This window comes from Panthera pardus, unplaced genomic scaffold (assembly GCF_024362965.1).
Source record: "Panthera pardus isolate Hobbes unplaced genomic scaffold, ASM2436296v1 HiC_scaffold_15, whole genome shotgun sequence".
Lineage (NCBI taxonomy): Eukaryota > Metazoa > Chordata > Mammalia > Carnivora > Felidae > Panthera > Panthera pardus.
In genome coordinates this window covers 1069265-1091619 of record NW_026526710.1, presented here as the reverse complement: position 1 = coordinate 1091619, position 22355 = coordinate 1069265, and the positions used below count along the sequence as shown (strand labels likewise).

General features: G+C 42.4%; 1 protein-coding gene across 7 annotated transcripts in view; it reads left to right on the top strand.

Annotated features, from left to right (window-relative positions):
- TCTN2 (tectonic family member 2) overlaps nucleotides 1-22355 on the top strand; it is a 29895-nt gene that overhangs the window by 2571 nt on the left and 4969 nt on the right. For 2 of the 7 annotated variants that reach the window (XM_053901934.1, XM_019467675.2), the window contains exons 5-13: nucleotides 3212-3312; nucleotides 9955-10196; nucleotides 10584-10710; nucleotides 11741-11882; nucleotides 13382-13447; nucleotides 15224-15358; nucleotides 15602-15679; nucleotides 18786-18866; nucleotides 19388-19499. In XM_053901934.1, the coding sequence (XP_053757909.1) occupies nucleotides 3212-3312; nucleotides 9955-10196; nucleotides 10584-10710; nucleotides 11741-11882; nucleotides 13382-13447; nucleotides 15224-15358; nucleotides 15602-15679; nucleotides 18786-18866; nucleotides 19388-19499 (1084 nt within the window). Of the gene's footprint in view, nucleotides 1-902; nucleotides 1077-2022; nucleotides 2092-3211; nucleotides 3313-9954; nucleotides 10197-10583; nucleotides 10711-11740; nucleotides 11883-13381; nucleotides 13448-15223; nucleotides 15359-15601; nucleotides 15680-18785; nucleotides 18867-19387; nucleotides 19500-22355 lie in introns of those variants that run through there. The other 5 variants (XM_019467677.2, XM_019467676.2, XM_019467679.2 and 2 more) reach the window with 4 other exon arrangements.

Genomic DNA, 22355 nt, shown 5'->3' with positions numbered 1-22355 from the left:
AAAGATTAATGAAGGAGTTTACAAAAAACAAAACAAACAAAGAAACCAAGAAACCAACCAAACAAAAAAAAAACCCAGTGGATTTTCAGTGAAAGCTTTGGACGTCCAGCTCCCTTTCTAGTGTCAGCCTATTAATTTATGCTTATGGAAGCATGTGGTATTCTCTTGTTTCAAAAACAATACATACACACACTAATAACACACAGTTCACTATTCTATGCCTTTTAGAAATAAATTCCATATAGGGGCACCTGGGTGGCTCTGTTGGTTGAATGTCCGAATCTGGCTCAGGTCATGATCTCACGGTTCGTGGGTTCGAGTCCCGCGTCGGGCTCTGTGCTGACAGCTGGGAGCCTGGAGAATCTGCTTTGGATTCTGTGTCTCCCTCTCTCTCTGCCCCTCCCCCGTTTGTACTCTGTCTCTCCCTCTCTCAAAAGTAAGTAAACATTAAAAAAATTGGTAAAGGGGCGCCTGGGTGGCTCAGTCTGTTGGGCAGCTGACTTCGGCTCAGGTCATGATCTTACGGTTTGTGAGTTTGAGCCCCACATCGGGCTCTGTGCTGACAGCTCGGAGCCTGGAGCCTGCTTTGGATTCTGTGTCTTCCCCTCTCTCTGCCTCTCCCCTGCTCATGCTCAGTCTCTATCTCTCAGTAATGAATAAACGTTAAAAATAGAAATTTAAAAAAAAAATTGGTAAAAAAAATAAATAAGTTCCATATAAACGCATGTAGGTTCACCTCATTCTTTTTAATAGCTGCATAATATTCCATCGCGTGCAGATACCGTTGTGTATTTGACTAGTCTCTTACTGATGGAATCTGAGTCACTTCCAGGTGCAGTGTGTAGAGCAAATATCTTTTGCGCACGTCTGCTTTTGGGCACGAAAGTGGCCTTGTGTTATTCTTGCGTTCACACGGCAGGTTTTCTAAGAACGACAGAATGTAGCTGTGCCAGTGTTGAAGGTCCACTTTGATAGGTGCCACCACCATGTTCCCTGTCTCCTGCAGTCAACGTAGCAACTCTTGCCTTTGCAGTCCCCCGGGACGAAGGGAGAAGCGTTCGTCCTCAGTAGCGAAGGTCTGTCACTTGTCATTTTGAGACTCCCACACTGTCGCTTCCCTTATCACATCCCCTCACTGTGATCCCCCTTGTGATTTTGGAAGTTGAGGAGGGTTAGATATGTTCAGACGGTGCCATCCATTGGGCCACCCTGCCTTCAGTGTGCTTACGTGGAAACATCTCCAAGATCTATTACCAAGTGCAAAAAGCAGCCGCACACGGGTGCTTATAGCATGGAGTGAGACTATATATTTGCATACGGAAGTTCTGGAAGGCTATCTGAGAAGCTAACCATGTAGGGCCATTTGGGCAAGTGTTGTGGGAACAGGAAGGGCCGGCTGGGAGGACTTCACTGTGTACCTTTTTTTAGATCCTCTTGAGGTTTTTTTGTTAAAATTTTTTTTAAAGTTTATTTGTTTAATTTTGAGACAGAGCACAAGCTGGGGAGGGTCAGAGACACACACACACACACACACACACACACACACACACACACACACACACACACAGATTCCGAAGCAGGCTCCAGGCTCCAGGCTCCGGGTTGTCAGCACAGAGCCCGATGCGGGGCTCAAACCCATGAACCATGAGATCATGACCTGAGCCAAAGTCAGATGCTTAACCGACAAAGCCACCCAGGTGCCTCCTCTTGAGTTTTTTGAACATGTGAATCTGTGACCAATTTAAAGGTCTAAAGTTTTGTTTTTGGGAGAAAAAATCAAAAAAACATTCTCTAATGCTTAAAATTTAAAGCCAAAAAATAATATTCAGGGGGTGCTGAAAAAAATCTACAGGAAGGATTAGTAGCTGTACCATTCAACGTGGTGACTTTTCTTCTTTTTAAAAAATATGCTTGACTGCATTTAGGTAACAGATCAGAACGTCTTTGTATAAATAGCCAAACTTAGGAAAATTAGACTCTGTGTATTGGTAGTTATGAGATGTTCGCTCTGACCCCATGAAGGTATGAAAAATTTTGCACCCAGTCAGACAGAGATCAGAACGAGAACAAGGACGGAAGGACAGATGGGAGGTACGTGGTACGCCTAGGAACAATCAAGGTAGCAAATGGCGTAGGAGACATATAGGTAGATGCACAGATACCTACCTATATATCGCATAGTAAAACCCTATTCTAAAATGCCCTGTTTTTATTCCACTGGTTTGATGATACTGATGGCCAGACCCTTGCCTGAAGACCTTCTCCTTATTCCTGAGACCATTGACATACTGGGGTTCTACTATATTCTAGCATAGAATTCTGCATAATTAGCTGTTTTTGAGATGCTTCAACTGTCATGTCATTGAAGTTAACTGTTATAAGTGATTGCTACGTAGTTTTTCTTTTTTTTTTTAAACTACTATATCGGTTTATTTTTATTTATTTACTTATTTATTTAATATATGAAATTTATTGTCACATTGGTTTCCATACAACACCCAGTGCTACGTAGTTTTTCAACATGTACCCAATCTGAGGACAAAAGTAAAGTTTCAAAGTAAAATTTATCTGATAAATTGCCGCAGGGGATCTGGAAACATTACTGTCTGGATTCTGAATTAGGAGGTTGAAACGTAATGTGACGTATTCCTTTTCCAATTCATGTAAAAATTATTAATTTCCCCCACACTTCCACACTTGAGCTAGAATCAGGATATAAAGAGTTGGGTCTGCAGTGCGATAGGACATGAGGTCGATTAGACATAATCTTGCGGCCAAATGGGCCCCCAGATAATGTCTCTGAAATGTCCTCATGGCTTCGGTTTTATCTGCTGGAAAAGGTAACGCATTTGAAGGGGTCAATGGGTAATGTCAGTCTGTGTTACGAAAAGGATTGTTCAGTGTATTGAAAAATAAAGTCAGTGCGTTACCTTTATCCTAACTTGTAAATTTTAGTCATGATTATCTTTAAGATCAAGCGTGACTTCATTTTGTTATAACTAGCATATTTTCCTATATTTGGGTTTTTGTTGGAGTAGTAGATACAGGCCCAGATAGGGTTTATGCATAACTCAGGGATTCCTTAATGTGTAATATTTGGTCCTGGTGATTTGTAAAACAATAATTCAGCTTTCTTTTGAGTATCAAAAATGTGGCAATGCTTTGTCAGAGTGTTTCATGGCTGGACTTCTCTGTCGTTTGTACTTTTCAGAGAATGTGACTGTTATTCCCAACCAGGTGTATCAACCCCTGGGTCCTTGTCCTTGTAATTTGACCGCTGGGGCCTGTGACGTCCGCTGCTGCTGTGACCAGGTAAGCTCTTTTCGATTACGGGTACAGAGGTTACTATACCCAATAGCATGTAAAGGATACAGTTCCCCATACAGCTTTTTCATAGATGGGCTTTGAAAAGTAAGATTGTGTTTTGTGTTGTAGATTGTTTTTTTTTTTTTTTTAATTTTTTTTTTTAAGTTTATTCATTTGTTTTGAGAGAGAGAGAGACAGACAGAGCACAAGCAGGGTAGGGGCAGAGAGAGAATCCCAAGCAAGCTCTGTGCCATCAGCGTGGAGCCCAGTGTGGGTCTTGAACCCACGAAATGTCCAAGGGTCATCCGCGTTGTGGCAGGTGTCTGTTTTTGTCCCTTTTTTTTTTTTTTAACGTTTTATTTATTTTTGAGACAGGGAGAGACAGAGCATGAATGGGGGAGGGTCAGAGAGAGGGAGACACAGAATCTGAAACAGGCTCCAGGCTCCGAGCTGTCAGCACAGAGCCCGACGCGGGGCTCGAACCCACCGACCGCGAGATCATGACCTGAGCCGAAGTTGGCCGCCCAACCGACTGAGCCACCCAGGCGCCCCTGTTTTTGTCCCTTTTTATGGCCGAGTCACATTCCGTCGCATGGACAGACCGTATGTTGCCAATCCATTCATCAGTCGACGGACGCTTGGATTGCTTTTGCTTTTTGGCTGTTACGAATGAAGCTTCCGTGAACATTTGTGTGCAAGTTTTGGTTTGGACGTGTGTTTCCATTTCTCTTGGATATATTACCTAGGGGTGGAGTTGCTCTGTCCTATAGGAACTGTGTGTTTAACCTTTTGAGGAACCGTTTTCCAAAGTGGCTGCATGGTTTTTACGTTTGCATCATCAGCAGTGTAGAAGGGTTGCAGTTATTTCCATGTCCTCATCTACGTTTGTTACAGTCTTTTTGATGATAGCCATCCCGGTGGGTGTGAAGTGGTATTTCATTGTGATTTTGATTTGTATTTCCGTAGTGGCAAATGACGTTGAACATCTTTTGATGTGCTTGTTGGCCATTTTTATATCTTTGAAAAAAAATGTCGCTTTAGATCCTTTGCCCATTTTTTAAAATTAACTAATTTATTTTTTAATTTACATCCAAATTAGTTAGCATATAGTGCAACAATGACTTCAGGAGTAGATTCCTTAGTGCCCCTTCCCCATTCAGCCCATCCCCCGTCCCACACCCCCTCCAACAACCCTCTGTTTGTTCTCTATATTTAAGAGTCTTTTATGTTTTGTCCCCCTCCCTGTTTTTATATTATTTTTGCTTCCCTTTCCTTATGTTCATCTGTTTTGTATCTTAAATTCCCCGTATGAGCGAAGTCATAGGATATTTGTCTTTCTCTGTCTGGCTAAGTTCACTTCGCATAATACCGTCTAGTTCCATCCACGTTGTTGCAAATGGCAAGATTTCATTCTTTTTGTTCGCCGAGTAATACTCTGTTGTATATATATACACCACATCTTCTTTATCCATTTATCTGTCAATGGACATTTGGGCATTTTCCATACTTTGGCGATGATAGTGCTGGTATAAACATTGGGGTGCATGTGCCCATTTGAAACAGCACACCTGTAGCCCTTGCATAGGTACCTCGTAGTGCAATTGCTGAGTCGTACGGCAAAGAGGCTTTTATCTGCTTTCTTCTCTAGGATTTTGATGGCTTCCCGTCTTACATTTGGTCTTTCATCCATTTTGAGTTTATTTTTGTGTTTGGTGTAAGAAAGTGGTCTAGGTTCATTTTTCTGCATGTCTCTGTCCAGTTTTCCCAGCACCACTTGCTGAAGAGGCTGTCTTTCTTTATTCCACTGGATATTCTTTCCTGCTTCGTCAAAGATTAGTTGGCCAGACGTTTGTGGGTCCATTTCTGGGTTCTCTATTCTGTTCCATTGATCTGAGTGTCTGTTCTTGTGCCAGTACCACGCTGTCTTGATGACGACAGCTTTGTAATTCATCTTGAAGTCTGGAATTGTGATGCCTTCAGCTTTGGTTTTCTTTTTCAACATTACTTTGGCTATTCGGGGCCTTTTCTGGTTCCATACAGATTTTAGGATTGTTTGTTCTAGCTCTTGTGAAGAATGCCGGTCTTATTTTCATAGGGATTGCATTGAATATGTAGATTGCTTTGGGTAGTATTGACATTTTAACAATATTTGCTCTTCCTATCCAGGAGCATGGAATATTTTTCCATTTTTTGTGTGTGTTCTTCAATTTCTTTCGTAAGCTTCCTATATAGTTTTCAGTGTATAGATTTTTCACCTCTTTGGTGAGGTTTATTCCTAGGTATTTTATGGTTTTTGGTGCAGTTGTAAATGGGGTCAATTCCTTGATGTCTCTTTCTGTCAGTTCATTATTGATGTATAGGAATGCATCCAATTTCTGTGCGTTGATTTTATATCCTGTGACTCTGCTGAATTCATGGATCAGTTCTAGCAGTATTTTGGTGGACTCTTGGGTTTTCCATATACAGTATATGTCATCTGCAAAGAGTGAAAGTTTGACCTCCTCCTGGCTGATTTGGATGCCTTTTATTCCTTTGTGTTGTCTGACTGCAGAGGCTAGGATTTCCAGTACTATGTTGAATAACAGTGGTGAGAGTGGACATCTCTCTTGTGTTCCTTACCTTAGGGGGAAAGCTCTCATTTCTTTCCCTCCTTTGCCCATTTTTCAATCGGGTTGTCTTTTTGTTGTTAAACTATAAGAATTCATTATACCTTCTGGATACTAGTCCCAAATCAGGTATATGATTTGCGACAAACATCTCCCATTGTGTAGGTGTCTGCTTTCTTGTTGGTGTCCTTTGAAGCCCAAAAGTTTTTTAAATTTGTTGAAATTCGATTAATCAAGTTTTTCTTTTGTTGCTTGTGCTTTTAGTGTCATATCTAGAAAACGTTGCCTGATCCAGGTCAAATACATACATATATATATATATATATATATATATATATTTTTTTTTTTTTTTTTAATTTAATTTAATTTAATTTTTTTTTAAGTTTATTTATTTATTTATTTTGAGAGAGAGGGAGAGAGAGAAAGGCAGAGAGAGAATCCCAAGCAGGCTCCGTGCTGTCAGTGCAGAGCCGAACGTGGGGCTCAAACTCACAAACTGTGAGATTATGACCTGAGTCGATATCAAGAGTCAGATACTTAACCGACTGAGCCACCAAGGTGCCCCTCCTCAAATACACATTTTTAATCCTTATTTGAGACTTAAGAGGAATGAGAGTTGCAAAAGAGGCACATTTACTGTGGCCCCAGTCACTCCTGTTTTTGGATGAGTGCAATTATATCGTGGTTGGTTTTACAAAACAGAAAAGGAAAGTTTAGGACCTTTATTTATATTGTAACTCTCATACCAACAATTGCACTTATAATAACAATTATATTTAATTTAATAATAGAGCATATCATCTGTCAATATCAATAGAAACATATGGTATTCTCTTCCTCTTTCTTCCAGACTGCAGTGCTGTGCCCTGTTTCTAACCTCTTTTGTGTTTGTCATATATGGTATCGATATACACAGCACCAGCCCCTGGCAGTGTTTAGTATGTGGGTCAGTGATGTCTTTGGACAGCTGCTACTTATCACTTCGGACATGATCAATTTTTTAATTTGAATTGTTCTTGGTTAAAGGTTATTTTCTGGGGCGCCTGGGCGGCTCAGTCAGTTAAGCGTCCGACTTGGGCTCAGGTCATGATCTCATGGCCTGTGGGTTCGAACCTGGCGTCGGGCTCTGTGCTGATAGCTCAGAGCCTGGAGCCTGCTTCGGATTCTGTCTCCCTCTCTCTCTGCCCCTCCCCCGCTCATGCTCTGTCTCTGTCTCTCAAAAATGAATAAACATTGAAAAAAATTTTTTAAAAAGTTATTTTCCTACTGTCAGGGAACAAAGGATTTGGGACATTTTTTTTTTTTATTTATTATTTTTTTTAATGTTTATTTATTTATTTATTTATTAATATATGAAATTTACTGTCAAATTGGTTTCCATACAACACCCAGTGCTCATCCCAAAAGGTGCCCTCCTCAATACCCATCACCCACCCTCCCCTCCCTCCCACCCCCCATCAACCCTCAGTTTGTTCTCAGTTTTTAACAGTCTCTAATGCTTTGGCTCTCTCCCACTCTAACCTCTTTTTTTTTTTTTTTTCCTTCCCCTCCCCCATGGGTTTCTGTTATGTTTCTCAGGATCCACATAAGAGTGAAACCATATGGTATCTGTCTTTCTCTGTATGGCTTATTTCACTTAGCATCACACTCTCCAGTTCCATCCATGTTGCTACAAAAGGCCATATTTCATTTTTTCTCATTGCCACGTAGTATTCCATTGTGTATATAAACCACAATTTCTTTATCCATTCATCAGTTGATGGACATTTAGGCTCTTTCCATAATTTGGCTATTGTTGAGAGTGCCGCTATAAACATTGGGGTACAGGTGCCCCTATGCATCAGTACTCCTGTATCCCTTGGATAAATTCCTAGCAGTGCTATTGCTGGGTCATAGGGTAGGTCTATTTTTAATTTTCTGAGGAACCTCCACACTGCTTTCCAGAGCGGCTGCACCAATTTGCATTCCCACCAACAGTGCAAGAGGGTTCCCGTTTCTCCACATCCTCTCCAGCATCTATAGTCTCCTGATTTCTTCATTTTGGCCACTCTGACTGGCGTGAGGTGGTATCTGAGTGTGGTTTTGATTTGTATTTCCCTGATAAGGAGCGACGTTGAACATCTTTTCATGTGCCTGTTGGCCATCCGGATGTCTTCTTTAGAGAAGTGTCTATTCATGTTTTCTGCCCATTTCTTCACTGGGTTATTTGTTTTTTGGGTGTGGAGTTTGATGAGCTCTTTATAGATTTTGGATACTAGCCCTTTGTCCGATGTGTCATTTGCAAATATCTTTTCCCATTCCGTTGGTTGCCTTTTAGTTTTGTTGGTTGTTTCCTTTGCTGTGCAGAAGCTTTTTATCTTCATAAGGTCCCAGTAATTCACTTTTGCTTTTAATTCCCTTGCCTTTGGGGATGTGCCGAGTAAGAGATTGCTACGGCTGAGGTCAGAGAGGTCTTTTCCTGCTTTCTCCTCTAAGGTTTTGATGGTTTCCTGTCTCACATTCAGGTCCTTTATCCATTTTGAGTTTATTTTTGTGAATGGTGTGAGAAAGTGGTCTAGTTTCAACCTTCTGCATGTTGCTGTCCAGTTCTCCCAGCACCATTTGTTAAAGAGACTGTCTTTTTTCCATTGGATGTTCTTTCCTGCTTTGTCAAAGATGAGTTGGCCATACGTCTGTGGGTCTAGTTCTGGGGTTTCTATTCTATTCCATTGGTCTATGTGTCTGTTTTTATGCCAATACCATGCTGTCTTGATGATGACAGCTTTGTAGTAGAGGCTAAAGTCTGGGATTGTGATGCCTCCTGCTTTGGTCTTCTTCTTCAAAATTACTTTGGCTATTCGGGGCCTTTTGTGGTTCCATATGAATTTTAGGATTGCTTGTTCTAGTTTCGAGAAGAATGCTGGTGCAATTTTGATTGGGATTGCATTGAATGTGTAGATGTTCTCAGTTTTTAAGAGTCTCTTATGCTTTGGCTCTCTCCCACTCTAATCTCTTTTTTTTTTTTTTTTTTTTCCCTTCCCCTCCCCCATGGGTTTCTGTTACGTTTCTCAGGATCCACATAAGAGTGAAACCATATGGCATCTGTCTTTCTCTGTATGGCTTATTTCACTTAGCATCACACTCTCCAGTTCCATCCACGTTGCTACAAAAGGCCATATTTCATTTTTTCTTATTGCCACGTAGTATTCCATTGTGTATATAAACCACAATTTCTTTATCCATTCATCAGTTGATGGACATTTAGGCTCTTTCCACAATTTGGCTATTGTTGAGAGTGCTGCTATAAACATTGGGGTACAGGTGCCCCTATGCATCAGTACTCCTGTATCCCTTGGATAAATTCCTAGCAGTGCTATTGCTGGGTCATAGGGTAGGTCTATTTTTAATTTTCTGAGGAACCTCCACACTGCTTTCCAGAGCGGCTGCACCAATTTGCATTCCCACCAACAGTGCAAGAGGGTTCCGGATTCGGGACATTTTTAACTTTTAGTTCTCTGAGTCCTCTGAGAAATGGGGAAGAAAATGGATGAAGAACCGAATGCAGGAATGAAGTCACTTCTTGGTGACATTAATTGGGTCGTGTTATAATACAGCGATGGCCTTAAGGTTTCTTAGGGAATATGGACTGTTTGCCCTGAACTCGAGATGTCTTTAGGTTTCTCTGGGCTAGGGGTTTGGATGGTGATGACAATTAAAAAGGGAAGTTTACTCTATTTTATTCCCCACTTGGAGTGTCTTCCATATTTTCTTCTCTTCCTACTTTTGCTTGTTTGTTTGTTTTTGTTTTTTTGTGGGCACATCTATGTCCCCAGTAAGGATGTGGTTCCCTTGAAGGCCTGAAATTACTGACTTGGAGGCTTGTGGGGAGCTGAAGAGAGAAATTCTAGCAGGATTTTACTTTCTGTGACCACGTAGCACTGGCAGCCTGGATGGCGATTGTGTTGTGTCATCTTCCTCGGTGGCGTCCTCTTCCCCTGAGAGCTGGTGGCGGGCACCCCAGAAGCTTCTGTCTGCTCACCGCTCCTTCACGTTTCCTTCCAAGGAATGCTCGTCGGATCTCACAGGACTGTTCAGAGAGGCCTGTTTCACCGGCGTTTTTGGAGGCGATGTCAACCCTCTGTTTGACCAGCTGTGCTCCGCGCAGGGGGCGCCGGAGGCCCCGGGCTGGTTCCCGTTCCTGTGTGTGCAGTCGCCGCTGGCCAACTCGCCCTTCCTGGGCTACTTCTACCACGGCTCCGTGTGCGTGTTGGGGCCCCCACGGGCCCCCCAGGTCCTCAACATGAGGTTCAGTCTTCCATGTCCGTTAGCGACTTTGTTTTGTGTTAAGCCTTTGAAAGAATTGGGCCTCACCCAAAGGAAATTGGTCAGTCACCACCAATGGTGAATAGTGATTATCTGGGTTTGGGAAACCGGTGGTGGGCTCACGGGGGCCTCAGTTTCTTTCTGGTACCTTTCTGTCATGTTGAAATTTTACAACTTTATTATTATTATCATTGAAGTAAAATTCACGGAGCATAAAATGAACCGCTAACCACTTTCCAGTGTACAGCTTTTTGGCTTTTGGTACAAATATTTTTGTAATTAAAAAAGTAAAAAAAAGAAAATGCAAGAAGAATTGTTTTTAGCAGATACCGGCCAGAAGGAGTAGCGATAATCCTCATCGATTTACAGTTCCTCTAGGCCACAGGCTTCTGCCGAAGTGTATCTGCATACTGATCTGAGAGACTTCTCAGACTTCGGTTACAAACAAGGAGATCCAATCATGACTGTCGACAAGGCATATTTTACCATTCCGCAGGTAAGAATTTCAATTTGAACATGCTAGGGCCTTTTACAAATTTTCCCCTCCTGTTGTTAATTTGACTTACACTGCTGTTAAAAATCTCGTCCTAAGTTATTTCTCCTGTGGACTTTCCAGGTACTCAACTCTTTCTGGTCTGTGGATTTTATTTTTAATAGTCTCTCTTAAATTAACCACTGTCGTTGCTAAATCTCAGAGTGAACTTACCAACCAAAACAAATTCTATAAATTTCCACGGAAATAACTACCATTCTGCACTTCTGTTAGTTTCACAGCCAATTTCTTGTAAGCTATAAGTATATAATCTAATGTAATATTCCAGAGATTTTGAAAAATATCTCAAGGCTATATAGAGCTTTGTGTGAAATCTTTATTTTTTTATTTATTTTTAAAAATATTTTATTTAGTTTGGAGAGAGAGAGAGACAGTACGAGCAGGGGAGGGGCAGAGAGAGAGAGGGAGACACAGAATGTAAAGCAGGCTCCAGGCTCTGAGCTGTCAGCACAGAGCCCGATGCAGGACTCGAACCCACGAACTGTGAAATCATGACCTGAGCGGAAGTCAGACGCTCGACCGACTGAACTACCCAGGTGCCCCAAAATATTTTTTTAAGTCCAAAGTCATGAGGAAAAAAGCATTTGTGGAAAGAAAACACGGGAGTCCAAATCGTCTCTCTTCACTGTTTAAGGAATCCATTTTTTTACAGTTTTAACAAAAGTATGGTTGTCATGAGGGAGAGAAAATGAAGTCGAATATAATCGTGTTTCTGCAAAGTCAATGGAGCAGAGCAGGAAATTTTCTTTGTTTTCGTTAAATAATACTTATTGTGACAAAGCTTCCAGACTTTGTGTAGCAAATTAACTAGATCATTTTCTTCGTTGGTCATCTAGTGAGTGAACTAGTCGTTACTGAAACTAAGCCATCGGTAGGAGCAGGCCGCAGAAAGAGCGCTTGCGTGAGATGTTGGTCGCTATTTTATGATTCGAAGAGAAGTCACAGCCCTGTTGGGATTCTCCCTCACCCTCAGGTGTCCCTGGCTGGGCAGTGCCTACAGAACGCACCGGTGGCTTTCCTTCAGAATTTCGATGTGCAGTGCGCCACTCGTTTGGAAGTATCCCAGGAACGAGATGGTATTATCAATGCCAAGATCAAGAATGGTGTGCTGGGAGGTACGTCACGGTGGTTTGCAAAAAGAACACAGACCCGGGTGTCGACAGAAACCGTGATCTCATGAGAGTATAAATCACTTCTACTGGGTCAATTTAAAATATTTCAGCTGTCCGTCGAAGAAAGCGTTTTCTTCAGAAAAAGTCCCGTTCCATAGGATAGCACATTGCATATTAGTTCTTCTTTAAAAATTGAGGGACGCCTGGGTGGCTCAGCCGGTTAAGCGTCTGACTCTTGGTTTCGGCTCAGGTCACGATCTCGCTGTCTGTGATTTCAAGCTCCGCCTCGGGCTTGGTGCTGACCGCTCAGAGCCTGGAACCTGCCTCCGATTCTGTGTCTCCCTCTCTCTCTGCCCCTCTCCCGTGCTCCCTCTGTTTCTCTCTCGCAAAAATAAATAAACACTAAAAAAATACATAAATAAAAGTTGAGGCAAAATTCACATAACATAAAATCAACCATTTTAAATGTTTATTTTTATTTATATTATGTTGAGAGAGAGAGAGGAAGAGAGAGAATCCCAAGCGGTCTCCGCACTGTGCAGAGCCTAATGTGGGGCTCGATCTCATGAACCGCTGTGAGATCACGACCCGAGCTGAAATCAAGAGTCAGATGCTTAACCAACTGAGCCACCCAGGTGCCCCTAAAGTCAACCATTTTGAAGTGTACAATTCAGTGGCATTTGGTACATACACAATGCTGTGCCACCATCACCTCTGTCTAGTTCTAAAACATTTCCTCCCCCTAAAGGACACCCCTCCCCTTCCCGTACCCACCAACAGCCTCTTCTTCCTCCCCGTGCCCTGACCCCTAGGGACCATTAATTACTCTCCTTTCCATCTCTATGGATTTGCTTGTTCTGGAATTCCCGTAACAAAGGAATCCTACACTACGTGGTCTTTTATGTCTGGCTTCTTTCACTTAGCGTCACATCTTCAAGGCGTAGCCGCCGTGACCAGAACGTCACCCGTGTTTATGGCTGGGCAATATTCCATCGCATGGATATCTGTGCCACGTGTGTTATCCGTTCGTCCTTTGCGAGGCATTTGGGTTTCCAGCTTTCGGCGACCGCGGGAGTGCTGCTCTGAACACTCGCGTGCAGATGTCTGTGTGAGCACAGGCTTGCGTTTCTCCTGGAGCTGCACCTGCCAGTGGCATTGCCGAGTCACGTGGTGATTTAACTTTCTGAGGAAGCCCCAAGCCGCTTGTTAAGCGAGCGCTCCTGTTACACTCCGCCCGGTCGTGGACCGCCTCTTTGTTCCTATAGGAGAGTGGCTCTCAGGATTATGATCACTGACTTTGGATCCTCCTCCTCCGTTGTTATCAGATGCCAAGAACAGTGGGATTCCTATTTGGTGGCGTCTGGGGAGCGGGAGAGTTTTGTAGCTGGCACACGGGTCAGGCGCAGTTATCGTATTTGCTTGATTAGCTTTCGCTTTCAATAAGTAAATGTGATCGTGTTGGGCCACGTAGTCCTGTGAAGTTAATTTCTGTATCTTTTCAGGCATCGTTACACCAAGGGTAATCTATGAGGAAGCAACCGACCCAGACAAGTTCATCACCAGGACAGGTAATTTAACGTCACGCTTTTACATCACTTCTACAGAAATATGTGTCATTTCTTGTAAGGAGTATAGAGTCTTAGGGTAAATATGTTTTTATTAAGAATTTAAGGAGGTTCACGGCAATTAGAACTTTGTCTGTTCCACATTCTGTTTGTTCCCCGTTCCATCTTGCTTTGCTGCGGAGCGGTATCTGTGCCCTGGAGCCAGTTGCCTAGTCCCGAGCTGTGGGGGCTCCAGTGTCCCTGCCAGTTTTCAGGCTCTGTGAACCTTTTCGAAAATGTTTTCTAGGGAACCAACATTTATGTTTCTTGTTCTCTTTTCCTTTTTACTTATTTTTATTTTTATTTTTATTTTTATTTATTTATTATATATATATTTATATTTATATTTTTATTTATTTTTAAGGTTATTTGTTTATTTATTTAGAGAGAGAAACAGAGTGAACGCAAGTCGGGGAGGGGCAGAGAGAGAGGGAGAGAGAGTCCCCAGTAGGCTCTGTGCTCCTTGCTGAGCCTGACGTGGGACTCGATTTCATGCTCGGAAGATCATGACCTGAGCCGAAATCAAGAGTCAGATGCTTAACCAACTGAGCCACCCAGGTGCCCCATCTTTATTTTTTTTATTTTTTATTTTTTTAACATTTATTTATTTTTGAGACAGAGAGAGACAGAGCATGAGCTGAGGAGGGTAGAGAGAGAGAGGGAGACACAGAATCCGAAACAGGCTCCAGGCTCTGAGCTGTCAGCACAGAGCTCGACGCACGGCTCAAACTCAGGAGCTGTGAGATCATGACCTGAGCTGAAGTCGGACACCCAACCGACTGAGCCACTCAGGCGCCCCAGGTGCCCCTTCTTTAAAAAAAGAATTTTTTAAAGACTTTTTTATTTTAAGTAATTTCCACATCCAAGATGGGGCTTGAACTCACAACCCTGAGCTCAAGAGTGACACGATCTACTGACTGAGGCAGCCGGGTGCCCCTCTTTCCTTTCTTTCTTTTTTTTCTTGCCTTAGCCTTTCTCTTACTCGTTTCTTTTTTCTTCTTCTTCTTTTTTAAAAATATAATTTATTGTCAAGGTAGCAAACATACAGAGTATACAGTGTGCTCTTGGCTTCCGGAGTAGATTCCCGTGATTCATCGCTTACATATAAAACCCAATGCTCATCGCAACAAATGCCCTCCTCAGTGCCCATCACCCGTTTTCCCCTCCCCATCCCCCGCCCTCCCTCCATCAACCCTTAGTTTGTGGTCTGTTTTTGAGAGTCTCTTATGGTTTGTCTCCCTCTCAGTTTGTCACTGTTTTTTTTTTTTTCCCCTTCCCTTCCCCCATGGTCTTCTGTTAAGTTTCATCTTTTTTTCTTTTTGATAATTAAACTTTGCAGTTTTAATGCAGCCAAACAAATGATTCAGAGTTTGGCTAATGTCATCAGGATTTTTGTTAAGGATATTTGTATTTCTCTGCAGTATGTTGTAATTCTCAAATTTATTCATTCATCGAATCTTAGCAAATACCGACAATATAGTAGTGAACTAGACGGCAGGCCTCTGTTTCTAAGGAGGCGACCTTCTGTTAGCCTTTCATTTTTGACAAACATTCTACTGAGCACGTCTCTGGATCGAACTATGAGCCACATTCCGGGGGTACAGAAATGGAAGGGAAAGGATAGATACTGTGATGCTGTGGCGGGGGGGGGGGGGGTGGCCAGTGCTGACTCGGTGGGACCAATAATAGACCTGAGCTCAAGGTCGTTAATTTATGACAGAATTTTTTTTTTATTTGCAGAAACACTTTTAAGTAATGGATCGGCCCCCAGAAATGTGAATGTGGAAGAACATTATATTTTCAGATGGAATAATAATACAATCAGCGAAATAAGTGTCAAAATTATTAGGGTAGCAATTAATGCTCACCAGAAAGGTAAATCTGTTGAGAGCAGTGAGAATGTTTTCAGTTGAAAACTTTTTTTTTAAGATTCTCATAATTATTACGTGTAAAACCAAGTCAGACTTTTTTCTTATTTGTAATTGTGATTTAATAAAAAAGGCTTTTTTTTGCATGTCAAAATGTAATTATAAGATAAAGAAAATGACACTGTGGGGGATAATTTCTTTCCCTAGTAAAATGGTACACACTATATTTTATATTGTGTTTTATTTCTAGGGATCATGACACAGAGATTTACAGTAAAATTTTTAAGCTATAATAGTGGTGATGAAAAGGAATTTTCTGGAAATCCAGGTAAGGTAGTGTATGTCAATCACTGATCCTACAAACATATTTTAATTGAATACTCCTGTACCACAGTGATGATTATAAGTAACTCTCTCCAATTGTAGTTTGTGATTCTAGCCTGTCTCTTTCTCTTTTGTGACACTGTATTCTTTTTCTGATAACAGCTTGGTTTTTTGTTGTTGTTTGTATAATGCCTTTGAAGTGTTGGTAAAATTAGCTTTTTAAGAAATAAGAAGCTATAGATGGAGACGCGATGGAGTCCATGGAGAGACTTCACGGGGACTGTGAAGTTCCAGGCATGTGCGTTTTGTCATTATGTGCAAATATGGCATCACTTGGTTCGTTATATATTTGTTTGCTTCTTTAATCCACTGTTGCCTCCTTAGCGCTTAAAAACAGTAAGGAGAGGGGCACCCAGGTGGCTCAGTCGCTTAAGCGTCTGACGTCAACTCAGGTCACGATCTCACGGTTTGTGGGTTCAAGCCCCTCATCGGGCTCTGTGCTGACAGCTCAGAGCCTGGAGCCTGCTTCGGATTCTGTGTCTCCCTCTCTCTCTGCCTCTCTCAAAAATAAATAAACGTAAAAAATTTAAAACAGTCAGGAGAACTGCAGGTCCAATGTATCAGCTGTTAGTCACGCCCACCTGCTAGGCACTTGCCATGTGGCCAGCGGCATATGTGGACATGATAATGTTTGGATATATTGAGTTGAATAAAATACATTCTTCAAATTAATTTCATCTCCTTTTTCTCTCTTTTTTTTAATGGGGCTACTAGAAAAAAATTTTTAATGTCTAAAAAATTCTAAAAATATGTCATATTTAAAAATCACATATGTGGCTTGCATTGTATTTTTATTGAACAGCACTGACTTGAACCATAGTAGGTGTTCAGTAAGTATATGTTGGATGGATAAACTATCATTGTTTTTAAAAAATTTGTCCTTCCTTTTACTATTCTTAATCAGGCAGTAAGTAACCATGAAGGAACAACTTTTTTTACTTTTATTTATTGGTTACTTTTATGTATGTATGTATGTATGTATGTTTATTTTTGAGATCAGGGGTGGGGCAGAGAGAGGGGGACAGAGGATCTGAAGCAGACTCTGTGCTGACAGCAGAGAGCCTGACATGGGCATCGAACTCTTGAATTGTGAGATCACGACCTGAGCCGAAGTTGGGCACTTAAGCGACTCGCAGACTCCCCTATTTATTTTCAAAACTTTTTTACTTTTAAATAACTTTGTAGTTTGCATGATTTTCAATATTTGTACATATTGATTTAATAATAATGCATGATCTATTTTACATATATATTTTTAAAAATTTATTTATTTATTTTGAGGGAAAGGGAAAGCATGTGAGAGTGGAGGTGGAGGGCAGAGAAAGAGAGAGAATCCCAAGCAGGCTCTGTGCTGTCAGTGTGGAGCCTGATGTGCGGGTCGATCTCAGAAACTGTGAGATCATGACCTGAGCTGAAATCGGGAGTCCAACGCTTAACTGACTGAGCCACCCAAGCATCCCTATGTGTGTGTGTGTATATATGTATATATATATATATATATATTTTTTTTTTTCTTTTAAATGAGATTTTAGTGTACTTGTTAATGTGGAGTTTTGGATTTTATTGTCGGGTTTCGGGGCACCTTGGTGGCTTGGTCGGTTGAATGTCCGACTTCGGCTCAGGTCGTGATCTCGAAGTTTGTGGGTTCGAGCCCCACATCGGGCTTTGTGCTGACAGCGTGAGCCTGCTTTGAATTCTCTCTTCCTCTCTCTCTGCCCCTCCCCTGCTCATGCTCTCTCTCTGTCTCAGAAATAAACAAACATTAAAAATAAATTAATATTGTTGGGTTTCCTAGCAGGCTGCTGGAATTTAAGGGTTTTCATTCCATGATTCAATTTCACATGATTTCTGAGAAGCACCATCAGAACGTGTGAAAAATGTTGAAGCTCTTGTCAAAAAAGAATAATCTGATTATGAGCCAGAACTGATCAGTCTGTGAAACAGCTTGTGTATATACAGCACTTTGTGAGGCAGGAGGGGTTTTAGGAAGACTACACGACATGGGCCCTCTCCTCAAAGAATTCACGGTCTCACTTGGAAAGACAGCCCGGGGTCATGGAAACAACAGAGAACAATATAAGAAAATGAATAAAGGAGCACGGGGCTTACGCACAGGTACTCCGGAGCTTCAGGAAAGTAGAATGTTGACCATGCCCCTAAACTCTCCGTCGTTAAGGAACCGTGTTAAGTATCTTGTAGGCGCAGGTTCTGATCTCAGTGCGGGAAGAGAGGCAGAGTGAGTCAGAGTTCTGCCTGCAGCGTGTTTCTGTTGTGGGCTGTGCGGAGGAGATTGTACCTTGGAAAGCAGCCAGTGCGGGCTGAGAGCAGGGCTGGCCCCGGGGAGGCCAACGGGGCAGAAGTGAGCATGGGGGGTAGTGCACGCGGGCAGGGTCGAACCGCGGCCGGAGGGGGGGCTGCTTGTTCCCGAGTGGTGAGAGGTGACGTTGGAAGCACAAACACCACGCGTGAACCCCAGTTGCATCCCGGTTTGTAGAAACAGCCCTAAAACGTGTTTTTGGGGACTTCGGGGGAAATAGCAGTATGAACTGGATAGGATTTGATTCTAAGGAATTATTAATTTTCTCAGGAGAAATATTGGTATCATGGTTCTGTAGAAGAATATCCTTTATTTCAGGAGATGTTATGTCAGAGCTTTTAGAGGTGAAGTGTCAAGTACGCAGCTGATTTTCTTTTTTTTTAACAAGTTTTTTTTTTTTTAACGTTTATTTATTTTTGGGACAGAGAGAGACAGAGCATGAATGGGAGAGGGGCAGAGAGAGAGGGAGACACAGAATCGGAAGCAGGCTCCAGGCTCCGAGCTGTCAGCACAAAGCCCGACGCGGGGCTCGAACTCATGAACCGTGGGATCGTGACCTGAGCTGAAGTCGGACACGTAACCGACTGAGCCACCCAGGCGCTGCTCAACTGTATTCTGACACAGCTTTTTCCGCGTGTTTCCTTGTGTTGTGTATTCCTCTTTCATACTGTTTGACAAGGTCACGCTTGCTGTATCAGATTAACTTTAGCTTCTTATTATTCTGTTTGTCTAGGTTACCAACTTGGCAAGCCTGTTCGAGCTCTAAATGCCAACAGGGTGAATAACGTGACGACTCTGCACCTTTGGCAATCGGGTAATCTGGTTTGGTAATACGATTAGCCCTTCGGTAAGCTAGAACTGGAAATATTGCCATATTCTGCATCGAATCACGTAATCACCTCAAACTCCTGTTGGTTTATTTAGCGGCGGTGGGGGTGGGGGTAGGGATGGGGGAGATCATGCTTCTCCGTTTTCTCAAAATTGAACACTGTTTGCACCTGAAGAGCTAGTCATTTGTAAGAGAGACTTAAATACGTGGTTGCCTGGAGACACGACTGTAGATTTGTTCTGAACTATGGGAAACCTGTGCCTTGGTGGCACTTACCTGCTTCTGCCAGAAGGCGTTAACTCACATGTTTAGAATAAACCACCGATCCCAGTCAAGGTACAGAAAGGCTCCTTTGTTCAGCTTTGAAAGGAGTAGAGTGACAATGACCTCAGTTCTCAAAAACTGGAAACTTTATTTCTACATACTGTTTTCCAAGAAAAACTTTGAAGTAACTCTTTACTTTCATTTAGCAAAAATAGTAAGAGGACAACCTTCTTATTTTCTAGCTGGAAGGGGTTTGTGTACATCAGCAACTTTCAAACCCATTTTATTTGGAGAAAATGCACTATCTGGATGTCTTTTAGAAGTTGGGACCAGTGAAAACTGTACTCAGCTCAGGTGAGTGTATCATTGGCCAATTTTCCTGCGTTTTGAGTGGTTTGCTTAAAACGAATTCACCGCACGAACAGTAAAGACAACGTGACTGTAAAAAATTACAGTACGAATAAAAAGCTTTTGTAAAATTGGTAGTGGACAGTGAATAAGTACAGTTTATTCACAATTGGTTCAAATATTGATAGAGGGGGAATCGAGTTCTTCCCTGGGACTGAAGCCCTTTCATCCATATTTATGCAGTTGCTCTGCTCAAGTCTGTTCATCATTGGAACCCAATACTCCTAGAAGTATAAAAAGGCCAGGAGACAAATACAATTGGGGTGGTTAACATTCAAAGAATACTTGTTACGTGGTGTATAAAGAACCTTGCACTTGTCTGGGTGGCATTTGGAAAGTGTGTTAATGGATATGCAAATGCGTTCTTTTTTTTTTAAATTGAGGTGAATATAATACAATTAATATTTAAAAAAAAATTTTTTTTAACGTTTATTTATTTTTGAGACAGAGAGAGACAGAGCATGAACGGGGGAGGGGCAGAGAGAGAGGGAGACGCAGAATCAGAAGCAGGCTCCAGGCTCCGAGCCATCAGCCCAGAGCCCGACGCGGGGCTCGAACTCACGGACCGCGAGATCGTGACCTGAGCCGAAGTCGGACGCTTAACCGACTGAGCCACCCAGGCGCCCCCAATTAATATTTTATAGTAAATAATTCAGTGACATTTGGTGCATTTATGATGTTGTGTAATCACCACCCCTATTTAGTTCCCGGACGTTTTCATCTCTGCAGGAGGAAGCCCGTGCCCACTAACCGTCATTCCCCCTCCCCCTTCCTCCAGCCACTGGCAACCACCAATCTCTAGGGAGTTACCTCTTCTGGACATTTCATATCAATGGAATTGTACGATAGGTGACTTTTTGTGTCGGGCTTCTTTCACTCAGCTTAGTATTTTTGAGGCTCATTCATGTTGTAGCAGGTGTCAGCGCTGGGCTCCCTTCTGTGGCTGAGTCATACTCCATTGTACGGCTGCACTACATTTGTTTATCTGTTCATCTGTGAATGGACATTTGAGTTCTTTCTACCTTCTGGCTGTTGTGAATAGTGCTGCTGTGAACGTTCACACGCCCATTTTTGTTTGACTCCCTGCTTTCAGTTATTTTGGGCATGTAGCCAGGAGTGGAATTGCTGGGTCACAGAGTAATTCTATGCTTACATTTTTTGAGGAACCACTGCATTATTTTCAGTGGCTGCAGGGTTCCAATTTGTCCACATCCTCCCGACACTTACTATTTTCTGTTTCTTAAATAATTTTTTTAATGTTGATTTTTGAGAGAGAGAGAGGGGAGAGAACGAGCGTGCGCGCATGAGTGTGGGAGGGGCAGATAGAGAGGGAGACGCAGAATCCGAAGCAGGCTCCAGGCTCCTAGCTGTCAGTATAGAGCCCGACGCGGGGCTCAAACTCAAAAACTTCGAGATCGTGACCTGAGCTGAAGTTGGACGCTTAACCTACGAGCCACCCAGTTGCTCCCCGATTTTCTGATAGGTGTCATCTCAGTAGGTGTGAAGAAATATCTCATTGCGGGTTTAACATTTTTTTTAATGTTTATTTATTTTTGAGAGAGAGAGAGAGAGAGAGAGAGAGAGAGAACTAGCGCATGTGCAGGGGAGGGGCAGAGAGAGAGGGAGACAGAGGGTCTGAAATGGGCTCTGCATTGACAGCACAGAGCCCGATGGAGGCCTCAAACTCACGAACAATGCGATCATGACCTGAACCAAAGTCTGATGCTTAACTGACTGAGCCAGCCAGGTGCCCCTCATTGTGGTTTTTATTGCATGTATCCTTATACCCATTTTGTCTGTAACACATCCCAAGTAGTGTAGTTCTTTGGGAACTACATGGGAAAAGACGGGGGAGGCCCTAGACAGGAAGTAGACTGCGGGGATCACTTACCAGCAGAGGCTCTTGATTGTGGGATAGAAGGCTCTCTCCTGCAGTTTATAAGGTTTTTACCTGTCAGTGACATTGCCAGAAAGGAAGGATGCTAAGTTCCAATTCTTTTTTTTAAAGAAGCTGTTTTATTTTATTTTAATTTAATTTAATTTAATTTTAATTTTGTTTTATTTTATGTATGTATGTATGTATGTATGTACTTATTTTTTGAGAGAGAGAGGGCACAAGTGAGCAAGGGACAGAGAGAGAGAAAGGGAGAGAGAGAGAAGCGGGGCTCACCTGTTATGGGGCTCATGTTCACCCAAAATGGGGCTCGAGCTCACCTGAAGCAAGACTCGAACTCGTGCACCTGAGACCATGACCTGAGCCAAAGTCAGTTGCTTAACCGACAGCCACCCAGGCGTCCTCTAATTCTTAATCTTCACTTAATCTTATGGCTCAAAAACCTAGCTAGATACTTAAAAGGTTCTTTTTGCTATTGGATCACTACGGCCCATAAATTTATCCTGGTAACTCAATATGTGATCTACCCACCTCCCAACTTTTGTGACCACCCAATGGAGTCTATAAACTACATGAGACCAACATAAGTTACTAACATTTGAAGTCCAAAGTGAAAGATCGCTTCTCTATGTCCTCCCCAAGTGGCTTAGGTCCACCAAAGAGAACAAAGACACGAGGTGCCTGGGTGGCTCAGTCAGTTAAGTGTCTGGCTTTGGCTCGGGTCACGAGCTCGCAGTTCATGAGTTTGAGCCAGAGTCCGGCTCTGTGCTGACAGCTCAGAGCCTGTGTCTCCCTCTCTCTCTCTTTCCTGCTTGCTCTCTTGTCTCTCTCAAAAATAAATAAACATTAAAAAAAAAAAGAGAGAGACAGAGAACAAAGACACCCAGCCAGCTTTTAATGCCAGTTCC